At 38.2% G+C, this 15,953-nt stretch overlaps 2 protein-coding genes across 6 annotated transcripts in view; one reads left to right on the forward strand and one right to left on the reverse strand.

Moving 5' to 3' along the window:
* Positions 1–6,996, reverse strand: part of tgs1 (trimethylguanosine synthase 1) — a 35,808-nt gene extending 28,812 nt beyond the window's left edge. The window contains exons 1-4 of the mRNA XM_017439937.3: positions 6,738–6,996; positions 5,207–5,274; positions 2,535–2,644; positions 2,305–2,398 (exon numbers count right to left, since the gene is read on the reverse strand). Coding sequence (XP_017295426.1) covers positions 2,305–2,398; positions 2,535–2,644; positions 5,207–5,274; positions 6,738–6,853 — 388 coding nt within the window. The 5' untranslated portion in view covers positions 6,854–6,996. The remainder of the gene's footprint in view (positions 1–2,304; positions 2,399–2,534; positions 2,645–5,206; positions 5,275–6,737) is intronic.
* A 2,752-nt stretch (positions 6,997–9,748) lies between these two features.
* Positions 9,749–15,953, forward strand: part of tmem68 (transmembrane protein 68) — a 53,698-nt gene continuing 47,493 nt past the window's right edge. For 4 of the 5 annotated variants that reach the window (XM_037982005.1, XM_037982007.1, XM_037982006.1 and 1 more), the window contains exon 1: positions 9,749–9,887. The gene's annotated coding sequence lies outside the window, so the exon portion shown is untranslated. The remainder of the gene's footprint in view (positions 9,888–15,953) is intronic. The other variant, XM_037982009.1, reaches the window with a different exon arrangement.

The following is a 15,953-nucleotide window of genomic DNA, read 5'->3' on the forward strand; positions in this document are numbered from 1 at the left end:
GATTTAAAGTCTCCATATGTAGACTGCACAGATTAGTCAGTCCACAATGAAATAGAGGTCAGGTGATATCATTGGTTGGCTGGTTTTGTTTTTTTTTTCTTTTAAGTATCAGCCATTGGCCATGCCTACCAGTGACAAAACTAAGTGTCGTTATTTTTAGAGAAAGAAAATGCTGATAAACTTAAGCTTCATTCAGTGAAACCTTCACTTAGCTGTAGATTAGTTAGGAATATGTTCCGATCGGTTTCGAGTCGCAGAGCTAAATTATTAAAGATCTTTGTGTTTACAAGGTTCAGTGTTATCAACTGTTTTATACCCTCTGGTGGCTGTGTGTGAGCCAGCAGCTACACACACTGTGTGTGTTTATTAGAGCTCACTCAGCCCAGAGGGAGAGAAATGATGAAGAACAGAAACATCTCTTCTGTTAGGCAAAGGAGCTGCTGCAATTGGTGAGAGAGGTGCTGCGTCTCACACAAACTGTCACTGACGCACACAGTCACTGTTATTAACGATGACAGAGAAATTAAAAAATAAAACTCTTAAACTCAAGCATGGTAGAGAAATGTTAAAAAAAAACATGATTAGACTCAACTGCAGTTAACGCCAACAGTGAACGTCATAAATGCAGCACAAACTCTGAAAAAGACGGTATGCATATTAGTTTATTACTGACATGTTTAGCAAAATGAAAGCACTTATGCACTTATGATGTTGTGTAGTTTTTGCCAATATGAGCAAAATATTCTGTAAAAAAAATGTATTAAGAAAGAAAAAGATTATGGACGCACATGAAGCAACATCAACTTAGATCTTTATAGAGACACAAAGAAAATGACAAAATTCTGATCTTAGGTTAAAAAAAACAAAGGACTACACCAAAAACTAAAGACAGAGCAGCCGTTTTTGTATTGTTTATAGATTTTTCTTATTTCAGAAACCAGATTTTGTTGAAAAACTATGCCACCTTGAATGCACTAAAATGTAAATGTACATGGCTTGTGCCAAACTGCGAACAGAAGTTCTTCTGGTTTTCTTTCAATGATAGCTTTTTTCTTAACATTCTTCCATAAAGCCAATAGTTGTCTTGTGGACAGATTGTCCGCCCTGAGCTGTGGATCTGTAGCTCCTCCATAGTTACCATGGCTGCTCCTTGCCTGGCCAGTCAGTTTAGGAGGACAGCCGTGTCTTGGTAGGTTTGCAGTTGTTCCATATTCTTTCCATTTTCAGACAATGGAATGAATCTCTATGAGATGTTCAAACCTTTGGATATTGTTTTATAACCTAACACGCTTTAAACCTTTCAACAACTTCATCCCTGACCTGTCTGCTGTGTTCCTTGGTCTTCGTGATGCTGTTTGATCAACTAATGTTGTGTAACAAACCTTTGAGGCTCACAGAACAGCTGGATTTATACTGAGATTAAATGACACACAGCTGGATCCTATTTACTAATTAGGTAACTTCTGAAGTCAACTGGTTGCTCTGGATTTTAGTTTGGGGTATCAGAATAAAGTAGGTGAAAACTAATGCTCATCACACTTTGCAAAATGTAATTTAAAAATTTTTTAAAAACCCTGTGATATTTTTATATCTCTGGTTTCCTCCCACTGACCAATGCATGCTAGGTTAACTGGTAACTCTTAATTGTCCATAGATGTGAGTGAGAGTGTTTGTTGTTGACAGACTTGTTGTTTGTCTCGTTTGTCTCTATGTGTGCCTATGATGGACTTGCAACCTGTTCAGGGTGTCCCCTGCTACTCGCACAATGACCGGTGGAGATAGGCACCAGCTCTCCCGTGACCCAGAGAGGAAAAGCAGGAAAAGAAAATAGATAATTGGATGTTTATTTCTTTCCCCACTTCACAGTTATGAGCTACTTTGTGTTGAAAAGCTCTGAAGTTTGTAGTTGTAACATGACAAAATATGGAAAAGTTCTTGGGGTATAAAAACTGTTTAAGGCGCTAAAAGTTTTAGAACAGGTTTCTGCTTTGTCAAAAGGGACATTTTTATGATATGATACAAAAAAAGTATCTTTAAAAAGGTACAAACAAAATGTACAAAAATGTACCATTATTAAAACAAGATAATGCTTGTCCTCCTCAAGGTACAACTGGAGCATAGATTGAGATAGTATTAGTAGGTTAGTAAGAGTAAAAATATTGTTTGCTTTACACTCAACAATTTGTGGAAACAGATTATTACTTATCTTGTTTATTTGTGTACAGACCTATTCTGGGTTAAACTTAACAACAAGTTAGTGGATCATTAATCACTGCTTATGGAACTGACATTTAGCTGGATTACCTATATTGTAAACCTGTAAATCTTCATCATCCTCCTTATCTTCCAACGGTTCTTCCCAGTGGTAAGTGACAGCTGTCCGGTGTGACTGTTTTCTCTGCATGTATTAAACACAGAAGCAGGAAGTATTTTACATTTACATTTTCAATCACTGACTTTTAAAACTACCAGGAACAGCAGGATGTAGCACAGACATGCTGCTGAATGCCTTACCACCAAACAGTCTGACTTACCGCTTTCCTCTGATCAGAGGAGCTGGCAAAAGACAAAGGAAGACCCATTTTAGCCATTAACTGAGATTCTTCATCTAAGACCTCCTCTTCCTCTTCTTTGTTGGCTGATTCTGTCAGTTCAGAAAAAAAGTTTTCTATTGAAATTGTCCCTCCTTTAACACTTTTTTAAATCATGTGAGTGTGACACTTTGTTGTTATTCTAAATCAGAAAACTCAACCATGAAAATTTTAAACAACATATTCTATCAAACCCCAAATCGTTCTGAACTTAAAAAAGAAAAAAGAAGGTCCACCCACTTACAATTCCAGGGTTTTACATATCAGGATGTAATAAAACGAAAGTTACGTATGTAACTACAGTTCTATGAATCCTGGATGACCGCCAGAGGGCGGTGCTGAAAGCACTGAATGTTCCCATCATGCATGTGCTGTTCGAGTAGTAATATCAAACAGAGTCACACCTGTGACACGTCGGATGATCACTTATATACTGACGTCATCCGAGGCTCTATTCCTACAGAATCTTCTCGTGGAACGCAAGGATTCCGAGTGACAGAGAATACTTAACTTTTTTTTCTATTTCATCCCTACAGACGGCCAGAGGGCAGTGCTGAAAGCACTGAATGACTAATACCAGCGATGTCACAAGGAATCCTGAGCACCTAACTCACTGAGGAGACGCTGAGGACACTTGCAGAAGAACCTGACCCAGAGGATGAGGGGTGGCCACATTAACCCTGAAGAATCTGGTGAACATGCTTGGAGAAGCCCATGATGCAGCAGCACATATGGTGTCCAGCGGAACCCCCCTCATAGCTGCCCAGGTAGCAGAGACGCTCTGGGTAGAGTGTGCCTTCACACCGATCGGCAGGGAGCAGCGTCCCGCATTGTAGGCGTGGCAGATGACATCCACATTCCACTGGGAGAGACGCTGTTTGGAAAGAGGACAACCTAGCCTTGGACCTCCATAACACAAGAACAGTAGCTGCAATGTATGCCTCCAGGAGGACTCTTGGCCAAGGATGAGCCAATGACTCCTGGCCCAGTGCACCTGATGCCCCCGAAAGGGAATACCATTGAGGACACTGAGTCGACTCCTCTGTGGAAAACAGATCTACCTCCGCCCGACTAAAGAGGTCCCACCCTCTGGCGGTCAGTAGGGATGAAATAGAACTGATCTGGTCTTCACCAGGTGCTAAAATGATTTAAATCAAACCTGAAGTGAACAAAAACAGACCAGATTCCATCATGTCATATTTTTTTAAACAAAAAATGAAGACAAAATGTAAAAAAAAATTGTGTGCGAAAAACTGGTTCCAACCAGCAGCTTGATCCTCTCAGTAGCAGCAATAATGTCTCAGTAGTGGTTTCCTGTAGGACTTCTGTCGTTCACAGGGTTGTGAAGGAATTTTGGTCCACTCTTCTTTCCAAAATTGCTTCAGTTTATAGAAAATTCACATTTAACTCTACAGAGGAGCTCATGCTGATGACTGCAAGGTTCCTAGGTCCTGTGGCTGCAAAACCAGCCCATACCATCAACTTTCCACTACCGTGCTGACAGTTGTTATGAGGTGCACAGAAAGACCAATTGATAGGCCAACTGATTTCTAAGTGTATTTCTAAGTTCTTCTTAGGGTTGTTAAATTTACATTTATTTAATTTAAATTGTTATTCTTGTACTTTGTTAAAGTAAAAACTACAGACTGACCAGAAAAAAAATTATGTTGAATATGCTCTAATTTCTACACATTAGCATCAGACATAGAGTAAAGTCATATTGGTCAACCTCCAATGAGGTGTTGAAGCCCATATGCTGTGTTTTCTGCTGTGCATTATAGGTAAAGTCTTGTCCTTTGGTCTCTTGGGTTCAAAGGACATAGTTCCTAAAGTCTTGTGATTCATTCAGATGAAACTTTACAACCCTAAGTCCTGCTCCCATTTTCTTTTAGAGAGAAGAGGCTTTCTCCTGCAACCATTCCAAATAAGCCATAATTGTACAGCGCTTCTCTATGTGTCCTGTCATGACCTTCAATGTGCTGAGCCCTGTAGTGTTTGACTTGAAGCTCATTTCTCTGAGCATTGCACTGTCTGGCCTTTGGGGTGAATTTCCAGGAAGATTGGCAGCTGCCTTAAATGTTTTTAACTTAGAGATAATCTTTCTCTTTGTAGAATAATGGACTCTAAATAGTTTGGAAATGACCTTTAACTCTTCTCAAATTAAAGGGCAGCAACAATTCCTTCTCTAAGGTGCTGATGTCTTTCTGCCTTGGTGTTGTGTTATGCACCAGAACAGCAAATTGACAACACTCCTGCTTTTCTAGAGGTGGCCCCACTGATGATGATCAGTTAATAAATACTTCTGATCAGCAGCTCCTGGTTGATACTGAACCTCTGAAAGTCTGTGGAAGCCGCAAGACTGGATCCAGTTTTTCACTAACAGCTTTAAGATTTAGTTTTTGTTTAACAAATAATGACATGGTGGTATCTGTTGTATTTTGTTCACTTGAGGTTAGAATTGAATTGTTTTAGAAGCAGGTAAAGACCAGATGTGTCCTGGTACATAAAACCCTCAAACAGAAAGAGAATGGATGTTCTTTTTCCCTTGACTGCAGTTATTCCATGTGCTGTGGGAATAATAAAAATACAACACGATGTAGATATATATATAGTACCTTGAACTTCATTGTCTGCTCGGTCAGAGGGAAGGAGTCTGTTATCAGAGCAATACAACTCTCTGTCCCTGTTCAAAGTCAGAGCACAAAGAAAAACCCAATTAAGACGAGCAACCCTGATCCATCTGAAACACAGTCCAATTGTCCCAGCAGCGTCTATATTACCTCACTGCACTATTATATTTCTATGATAATGATTTAATACACAATTTAATATTGCAGCTAAACATGTTTATATGTGTATAAAAACATCTACATAGGTATACATTGTATAAAACTAACTCTATTGTAAATAAATGGTTAATATAAAGCATACATTGCTACTATGATACTATTCATACTATGATAGCATTATATTAGTGTTGTAGACTCTCAGACATCCAGGACATGGCAAATTCTAAGAGTTTAAAAAGCAAAGCAACTGGACTTTTATTCTGTAGCTGAATATGTTTTGCTTTCCTTCTGTGGAACTTTCACATTTCAAAACTGGAAAGTGTGGAGTTCCAAGCTTTGAACTGCATGAGATGCTTCATTTATGCAGCTAAATTCTCAGACAGATTCATCTCACTCCCCTCTCTCCTGAGCATGTTTAGGGTCTTTGTTTGTTTGGCTCACAGAGAGATGTGTTGGTCACATGCATGAAAGTGTGAATTAGAGCAAAAATGACGGTGTATCAAACTTAATATTCCACTGTAAGTTTTAGAGAGCTAAGATCTGAAACCTCCTCTGTTGAAAGTTTATGAAAATGGATTCCTTCACCGCTGTCTGTATGGATTTTGGTCCTCAGAAGAGTGTCCCTTATCCTTAAAGTGTAGCTGAACAGTTGAATCTTGTCCTGAAGAGCTGCTCTCATGTGTTGAGCCATTCATCTGTAGAAAGGCTGTTTGGTTTCTCCAATATAGAGTCCTGGACATTCCTCGCTGCACTGAACTGCAGACAACACACTGCTCAGTTTGGGTGTTTTGTCCCTAAAGTGGACCAGCCTCTGGTCATTTCAGGTTTGAAATAGACATGGGTGTTGTGTTTGGAGAAAATCATTCTGAGTCTCTCAGGTTTGATGAGCTTTTCAGTTTGTTTAAGTTCCCCTTTCTTTCATTCTATCCTCATGAGGACATGTTCGGCTTGACGGTGTAGAGTTCTAGTTTCACCAATATAAAGCTTGGAACTCCACACTCTCCAGTTTTGAAAAAAAAAAAAACTCCCTGAAAGGTAAGCAAAATGTCTCTAACTGCAGAACAGAAATTACAGCTGTTTTTTTTTAAAGTATATTCAGCTACAGATCAAAATCACGAAAAAAATTGCTTTGGAAAAAATAACCTCGATTGACTTGACATTTGTATTGTTTTTAAGTACGACATGTTACATTAATGACAGGAAAAGTTTGAAATAATTTATAATGGTCTCAATTTGTTTTTACAAAACCAGGCATTATGACAGAATAATTCTGTATACTTATTACAACACATAAGAGATGTGTGCGTTTATAGTAACACGTGTGTGTGTGTGTGTGTGTGTGTGTGGTGTCGCTCACAATATGAGGGCTCTGGAGCAGCGACAGTGAACAGTTTCCTCCTCGGTATCCGGTTCGTGTTTCCTACCAAAGAGAATGTCCGCCACCACCATTACCTTGCTCCTCTCCAGCATCATGGCGATCAGCAGAAAGGCTCAAGAATTCAACTACACACAAACGTAAAACTACAGACTCACAACTAACTGCTTCTCTTTACAAGCGAAACTCGTTTCCGGCCTTCAGCCAGTAAATGAAAACACTTCTTTTTCTTGGGTTTTACTTGGCAAATGAGGAACAACAAACTTGTGCATTACCGCCACCAACTGTTTGGAGTGTGGACTAGAACGATGCTTAAAAAAAACCTTTATATGAGTCTGTTTCAGATAGTGTATTAAAGCACGAGAATCAGAAATAAGACCTTTAAGAGCCCCTGGGTACAAAGTGAAGTGAAGTGAAATTTATTTATATAGCACTTTTCAGCAACAAGGCGATTCAAAGTGCTTTACAACACAGAAACAACAATTGGGTACATAATCAAATACAACAGGTACAATCAAATACAGAGGCACAGCAAACATCATAGAAACATCACAATCAAATATAGATCAATCATGTATAATCTAAATGAAATAAAGGATAATCTAAATTAAATCATGAAACTAAACATGAGCTAAAACAGTCAAAATAGTAGCTAAAATAATCTAAACAAAATCATGATAAAGTTAAAGCTGAACTAAACAACAATTAGGCTAAGACAGTCAAAATATGAGCTAAGATAAACTAAACTAAACTAAATGTACAGGAAGGCTAAATAAGCAAACATAAACTGAAACATGACAATGCTAAGCTAAGGGTACAACATGACTAAAAGTACCAGAGACCCACTAGACAGCCATCATAATAATTACTAAGATAAATAAGCTAACATAAACTGATAAACTAAAGGTACCAAGAGTCTAACTAACAGTACCAAGGCCCGCTAACAGCCATCATAATAATTACTAAGATACTAAGATATTTAAGGAGGGAGCAGGATAACAGAGATGACTCAGAAACAGTTGAAAGTGTGTGTGTGTGTGTGTGTAGAGGGGGTGGAAGACGATGTTGTGCATATTGTATGAGTGTGTGTGTGTGCGTGTGTGTTTGCTGATTAGTCCATGAATGACGTCACAGAGGCCATTGTCTTTGATAATGATGGAATGTTTATCAGCCAGCCCAGAGCAGAGCCACAGGTGTCCTTAGGATGAGGGAGCAGAGCATCTTGTTTACATAAAATCCAGGGAGAGTTTGAAAATAGCTGACCAAGGTCAGCCTAGGGGAGCCAAATTCACAAACAGTAATTGTTTTGGTTCAGGCAGATGTGTTTTCTGTCAGCCTCAAAAGTCTTGCTGATACTTCTCAATGGTGAATCCAAACAGCCAAATTTCAGGTCCATTCCACCTGATTCGAGCGAGCAACTTCCTCAAAATGTAACCCCAAATTCAGTCTGCGGTCCTGTAAAAGGATTGCATCCAACTTCCGATTCAGCTCCCGTAACCAGACAGTTTGATTGTTGACCTCCGAACCCATCAAACGAATTTGACGATAAATGAGGTAACTGCCTAATCCAAACAGCAGAAATCCTGTTATCAAAAACCCAAATATGTAAAGATCTTATAAAGACAAAAATTGTCAGACAAACAATATTCAATTTCCTCCAGGAATTCATTGTGTATCCAGCAAAAAATGTCCCCTCAGGGTAAGTCAGAGCTCTCCCAAGTTCTGTCCTCCCGTCAAGAAAATTTGATCAATTGCATTGATAGACCTGCTAACATCTTTCCTTTTGAGGCCTTGAGCAAACATAAAGTTTAACACTTTAACACTCTGAAACTACATAAATATTAAGCAAACCTAATAAATTTTAAATCATGAAACACTTATCAAACAACATAATGTGATTATATATCAATAAAAATAAGCTATAAAAGATCAAACCGCTTCGTCACTTAGTCATTCAAATGAAGTGTGTCAATTTAGAGAAACACCTAAAACTTGCAGGATGGTGTTCCTCGAGGACCAGGGTTGTGTTTCACTCTTCGATTATATTCTCTTTTCTCTAGAACTAACACAATGCAGAAGTCAGCTTTTATTTTGAAAGCATTTTGTAAGTGATACTACTATAATACCGAGTGTTTGCGTGGAGGCTGGCTTGACCACAGTTTTTTTTTCTTTCTGTCAGTTCCACCACTGGACTTGGTCTTCCTTTTAAATATAATCTTCTCTGCAAGAGACTCTTGATAATGGTGATGCTAAGCGAGCTACATAATTCATCTCCATCATAACTGCTTTGGACACAAAGTACTAACAGTAAGACGGGATGACCTGTAGGCCTTCTTGAAGGCTTATTTTTGACACAAATGAAACCCCATTAACCTAACCAATGAGAACGCTCCTTCAAACATGTTTCTGCATGTTTCACAGCAATGGCACTGAGCTATTTTATTTAACATCGAATCATTTTTCTTTTAATAGAATATTATCTTAAAAGCATAACATTAAATAATTGTAAATAATGGTAATCTCAGTGGCCTACCATCATAACAGATGTATGCTTCTGAAACGGGCTGTCGGGAATAGGAATTACATATCTGACAATTATTTTAGAATTATAGTTCATCAAAACAGGAAACAAATTCATTCTTTTTTTCAAAAACTACAACAGAAAGGCATGACAAGCTCCCAGTTTTGTTGAGATTTTTCAAAAATGCTCCTTTGTTCTGCTGATCTGTTAATATCACTAAAATTTTCTGCAGCTCAGAATAATAATGTACAGATTCTGCTGGTTCTTGAAGTACCATCGCAATCAAATAGTGTTCAAAATACAAAAACAACTGTCTCCGCGTATCCAGTACTTGGCCCTCGATAGCGAACACAAAGTGGTGAGTAAAAGTGAACGAGTGAACATTTCAAATAGTTTGTTATGATAATATTAATCAGGGGAACCTTCTTCACCTTTGGCAGTTTCTAGGGACACGAAGCTAGTAACACTGATTGTGTTACACTCAAATAATTCCGGGTTCAGAAGCAGCTCTTGAATGACGTTAGACGTCTAATATTTGTGTTGTGTTGACGTATTACAGAGAGAACTGAAGGGTTTTGTGTTTTCAGAGACTAACACTCTGCAGCTACAAGGTAATCCTCTCCTAGTCTTTATTTTTACACTTTTTACTCTGACCCGAGATATGAACGGGACTGTCAACAGACAGATCTGCTAATTTAATGACCACCTACTCTCCGGTGAAGTCTATTACAGCTCAGGACTGCTGTTACAACGAGAATCATTGATAGCGCCCGCCGCAGAAGGCAAGATATTGGTTTGCCCGTGTCTGTGTGTGTTCGTGGGTCTATTTATTAGCGAAATATCTCATAACCCACTGGTTGAATTTTAAATAAACTTCCAGTATATATTACATGTACATTTACAACTGATTAACTCAGTCAAACCGATTCAAGATGACCGCCACAGCCTAATGACCTGCAATTCAGTCAATTTCACAGATATTTAGCTAAAATTTAGTTTGTTAGTAGTTGAGACTGAACCTCAACACCCATTATGAGCACTTACAACTTGTACTAGATCATTGTTTAAATTTTTACTGTTAACTATTGGGAGTAACTCTCTGTTACCAAAATACCCCACTTTCAGAAAGCAGTCATGGATGACCGTCAAGCTCTAACTGCCATGTGATCTGATCCATTTAATACTTTAAAAGTAAACAATAAAACAATTAAATGAATCCTGAATAAGTTGGGAAAATAACAGTAAGAAAATATTAAAACCAGAGTTCTGTGTTTGTTCATCCTTTTTTTAGTTGTAGGTAAAAGTCAAAAGATGTGTGCATGGTCACTACTGCTTTGCCTTTGGTGGTGGGCGTTAACAAGAAGATGAAGCTTAACTTCAGTAATAACTCTTTCAAAACTGCACTTCTCCATTTTAAAATAGCTGTCGGGAATGAAGGCCAGTATTCTGTGAGGAGCCACAGAGAACTTTAGGTTTTCTAACATCCTCATTTTTCAGGTTTTACCTTCACTTGGACACTTGGTCATTACATGTTTCGGTGAGTGTAAGAAAAATACCTCTTTACAAGGGTAGTTTTAAAAAAACAAGCTACCTTCTGGCTTTTTATTGTCCAGTAATGTAAGAAACAGTCATGAAAAATTCTTATGTAACAAACATCTCAGTCAGAAATTAAAATCATCTTATTGTAGTTAAAAAAAACAACAACAACATTGGTTGGTATGAAGGAGGATTTTAAAGTACAATCCCTTTGTGTTCTGTTTAGCCCCTAATTTATTCAACTTCTCATTTTCAGTCTCTAAAGACTGAGTCTGCATGTTTTAAAAATATCATGAGTTAAAAAAAATCACCATCTTGTTCTGAGTTTTGTTGCATCCAGCAAATTCAAAATGAGATCTTTCCTGTAGAAGTTACAATTTCTCTATTCTCCCACTGTTGAGCAAACACGTGGACAGTAGAATATTGCATGTTGACGATCAGAGTAAATATTAACGTCTTAATTCTTTGCTATTTTACAGGGTTCTGTTAAGCTAACCAGTTTGACGGCTGAGGAAAGGGTTCAACTTTTATCACCCCTAAGTGTCTCACAACAACATAACCTGATGCTTTCATCCCATTTTCATTTTTCTTATATGAACCATCAACAATCGAAGTTAATTCTGCATCTTCAAAAGGCATATCAGCAATCTGCTCTAAACAACACTATCATTTCAATATCTCATTTTATAATTAGGCAGACCTACAAATTCAGGGCTGACTAAAATTAGTTTTGACCTCACAAAGGCAGCTTCGGCCTCTGGTGTCCAGGAAATCTTATCATGTGCTGCCATTAGTGTGTCATAACTCAAAGCAGACAATGATGAAACTTTTCTACATACCATTTGTCTTTCTGTTCACAGTTTTGGTGCAGACAGTATGGTTTGTTTCCTTTTTTCCATCTAGGGAGTGGCCTTCCCAGATATTTACCCTCTTTCTTCCACAACAGTGGTTTAGTTTTACTAACTTTATGACCTTGCTCAACTAAAAAGTTAAACAATGCCAAAAAGTCAGTTTTACGGTTTTCTTCTGTTTCGGGTCTTAATAGATATTGCCTCCGATGGGAACAATAAGCTACTTTTGGTTTGATCCCTACAGGCAATTCACCTTTTATCAGACCTACATCTGTTGGTCCCTATGACATAAAGTGTCAGGTATGATTTGGAGTCCTTTTTCCTCTCCTTCTGAAAGGGTCATTTTGTCTCAGCTTGCCTTCTTGTAGTGATTATCACTTAATTAAATCTTTGAAATTAAATTTGCAGTTGGATTGCATATTAAATTCCCAGGATACATCACAAAGGTTCCCACATCTGCAGATGTAGTTGATTTTCTCCCTCCAACATAACTTGAGGCACTTTATTACTTTAGAATAAAGACTTTTATTTGGAAAGAGACAACATAATGCCCCATGATTTCTCTATAATCTCAATACAGATTAGTCAATCTGAATTTGCATTATTTAGTCACATTTAAAATACATTGTGGCATACATGTGATTTGAATTTTGTTTTTCTGCTTTTGGTGGCACTTAGGTTTTTACTTTTTTCAACAGGTCTCCTATTATTGCCCCACTCTGACTAAATCCAGACTATAATAATAATCTGGAATTCCCTCTCCATTTAACACCAAAATATCACTCAGTCCTGTTTCTTGGTTCATTTCACACTGCCTTCATGTCCTGCTTCTTTAAAATAACACTAATGCCTAATTTCACCACATTTCTTTTTAAAAGAATTGTGAGATAGCTTTCTTGACAGTACAAAGATGTAGCTCATGGTGGTAGCAGCTCACACAAAAATAAATTTGATGATTTGTGTAAATTTCCCATATCATTTATCACCGATTTGCATATCTCTGTATCACAGAGAATTGACAAATATAAAGAGGGTGAGTGTGGGCTTTAGTTCTAATTTTAGTAGATCAGTTGGATTTTGGTAGGGTAAAATTTCATGATCTTCCCGTTTCTCTATATTAATTTTAGAAGAAAATGTATGACCTGATCCTGCTAGTCATGCAGTCCAGTCTTCAGCCACGTCCTCTTCCTCCTGTTTTTGGTCTCTTGTTTCTCTGCACTCTAAGGCTCAATGTCCATTTTCCACACACATCACAAGCACCATTCCCTATGAGCCGTCCTGGCCACCTCGTCCTCCTCTGAACCCTCTCACTCATGTCCTCTCTGTCCACTTAATTCTAAGTTTGGCTCACCTCAGAAAAACACACATCAGGAGAACCACCACTCATCACCTTTTATCACATCGATAGGTTGTGGTGTTTTTTTGTTTGTTTAGTTTTTTAAAATCTCTTTTCTCTTCCCTTGCTTTTTGTTGTTAATCTATGATTCAGCATGTCTAGCTTATTCTAGGGTGTGTCTCAAAAGACAAGCTCTATAAGTTACCCAATGTTTTGTAATGAAATTACTAGTTCCTGGCAGTACCCCCTTAAAACTGCATTCTTCAGTTGCTGAGCATAAAACTCATCATCAAATTTATTTATTTATTTACCTTTTATTTAACCAGATAGATCTCGTTGCGATTACAAGTCTCTTTTCCGAGAGGAACCTGGCCAAGAGTGGCAGCAGCACAAACATTTCAAATTAAAAAAAAGACCCAACACAGTTATATAGAGAGGATAAAGGGTTCATAGAGGACAGAGGACTCTGTCTGAAGCAGAGGAGACAGAGGTCAGGTCGGGGCAGACTTTGAGTGTGGAAAGTGCAGTTAGCTGTATGGAGGAGGAGGTTGGGCTGGAAGCACATTTCTTTGTCTCAATATTACAATATTATCATCCTCTGAAGAAAAGAGAAAAAGAGTTAGGGACATCATCAGTTCTCTTCACTGGTTTCTTACAGTCCTCAACATCCAATTGACCTTTAAAATCAAATTTTCTTACCAGCTGTTTTACAATACAAGTAAATAAGATTTACTTCTAACACTTCTAATAGATACAGTAATTATCACAAAGTGCTTCATAATAGAGTAAAATAGTAATTATAAGATGATATAGTTATATAAACACATTCATCCATACATTATCTGGATTTATTATTTGAATCATTTTACCATCCCCCTGGATTACATCTCTTATGTCCTGACTCAACACATGTACTGCAATTATTTACAAATTTTTAAAACACAAAGTACTTTGTTAAAGACATCTTTTTACAGACTACAGTCCTAATATAACACTGTCCTAAAAAGATATTTTGTCCTAATGCGACACAAAACTTCTCTGGTGTTTTCTCTTGATCCAAGACCTTTAAAGTACTTTTATCTTAAAGCTGATTGGTCTCAGTTTTTCAGTGACCTCGTCACTGTCCTCTCCTCCAGCACATCCTGGCCTCTCAGATCCCAAACTACTTCTTTTACCAAAACAGTGGCGGAGGTCTTTCTTTCAGGAGGCCCAGACACCACCGTGCACTGATTGTGGTCCAAACCTGGAGGAGATTTAGGTTGCTGAGGTCCCCAGGGTTTCCCCCAGTGTATTATAAGCCTGGCGGGACACCAGGCTTTGATGACCCGGCCGCCAGGCTAAGCTCCACTTTGTTATTATAAATAAGTAATTTTTTACATGTTTTTTTTCCACCCGCACCCCCAAAACTGCTACCTTTATCTACCTCACAGTACGAGGGTGCGCGCGCCAACAGTGATGCAATCGCGCTGTCCCCGCCCCTGCGCGAAGACCTCGCGTGGTGTCGCGTTGTGCACCTTTTGTAACTTGGTGCTGTTTACGTAGCGTACTGCCCCCCATCTTTTTGGAGAATAATTCACCGATGTAAGCGGCAAGTATAAACACCTCCACCGCGCGCTCGAGTCCGCGGAGCTCTGCGCAACTTTAATGAGCCCTGAGGCCGAGCCACCTTCAGCTACCACTGGAGTTAGTCCCTGGAGCCACAGCAATAAACATAACAAGCAGGTTTAACCAAAAATGGTTAGTTGAGCTAAAATTCAGCAGGTGGCTTTACAAGAACAAATATTGTAAGCATGTTTTGTGCTTAGTGAAAATATTATCCTAGTTTAACAGTAAAATGATGCTATTAAATTCAGCATTAGAGATGCTTTGTTTTGTTCCATGTAGAGATCCAACATGCAGCCTGTGCCACAAAAAGCACAGTACAGTAAAATATCTGTCTAATTTTCAGAGTTCTCTGTTGTTATTCATTGGCCTGGAAGTGAGACGTGTGTTGGTGCTTTGTTTGCACTTTTTCATTTATGTTAATTTAATTTATTTGTAAATGTGACTTAAATTAGGATTTAAATTAGGTGCAAACATTTTGTTTATTAATTTAAATTGTATTTTTGTTTTCAAAAGTGCCTTTTTGTAAAACTATAGTTGTGTAAATATTTGGCACAAATATCTTACAATACCACATAATAAATAGCCATATACTTTTACTTTCTGTCAACTTTAATCTTTTTTTTTTTTGCTAAATCGTGGTCGGCTGGCGATCGCCCGGCGAATGGCTGGCGAACGGCCACCTACCACCGGGCTTAGCCTCTTTTCTGGGGAAACCCTGGGTCCCTGTTCGGGTGCCAATTTAATGTCAGAAAAATACCTCTTTACAAGGATTCAATGAAGTTTATCAATAAAGAAATAGACAGAGAATCAAGCTCACGCTCTAGGTAGTTTAATTCTCGCAAGTAAGCAGAAGTTTGTACTTTACAAGTCGTGGAAAAAACTGCCCTTTGAAGCAACATTACAAACATGTTTTATACATTCCTGAAGCTCGAAGAGGCATTACCTTTAGCTGTACAAACTATTCAGTCAGAAATCTAACTGGTTACAAAGAAATTATCTAGTTTTCTATCCTTATGGCAGGTTCTTCTCTTTACGGCAGGATGGAAAAAGAAATTACCCTTGGCTGCAGTTATAACCTAGTCTGCTAGGACAGGTTTGCTTTCAAAGCAGGATGATTAAAAACCCAGAAAGCCTCTTCTTTTTTTTGAACATTCTTTATTTAAGAATATTGTAAATCCAACATCTATGCACATGTCTATCCATACGTGCACTTACATAGAACAACAGAAAAGAGGAAAAAAAAAAAAAAGGCTCAGCAAACATTTAAATCCATTTCAGCAGTTGACATTTTTTTTAAGTAGGTCCTCATGGGCTCCCACGAAAGGGAGGTGCACATACACTGTGTTTTC

Source organism: Kryptolebias marmoratus, linkage group LG20, assembly GCF_001649575.2.
Source record: "Kryptolebias marmoratus isolate JLee-2015 linkage group LG20, ASM164957v2, whole genome shotgun sequence".
Taxonomy (NCBI): domain Eukaryota; kingdom Metazoa; phylum Chordata; class Actinopteri; order Cyprinodontiformes; family Rivulidae; genus Kryptolebias; species Kryptolebias marmoratus.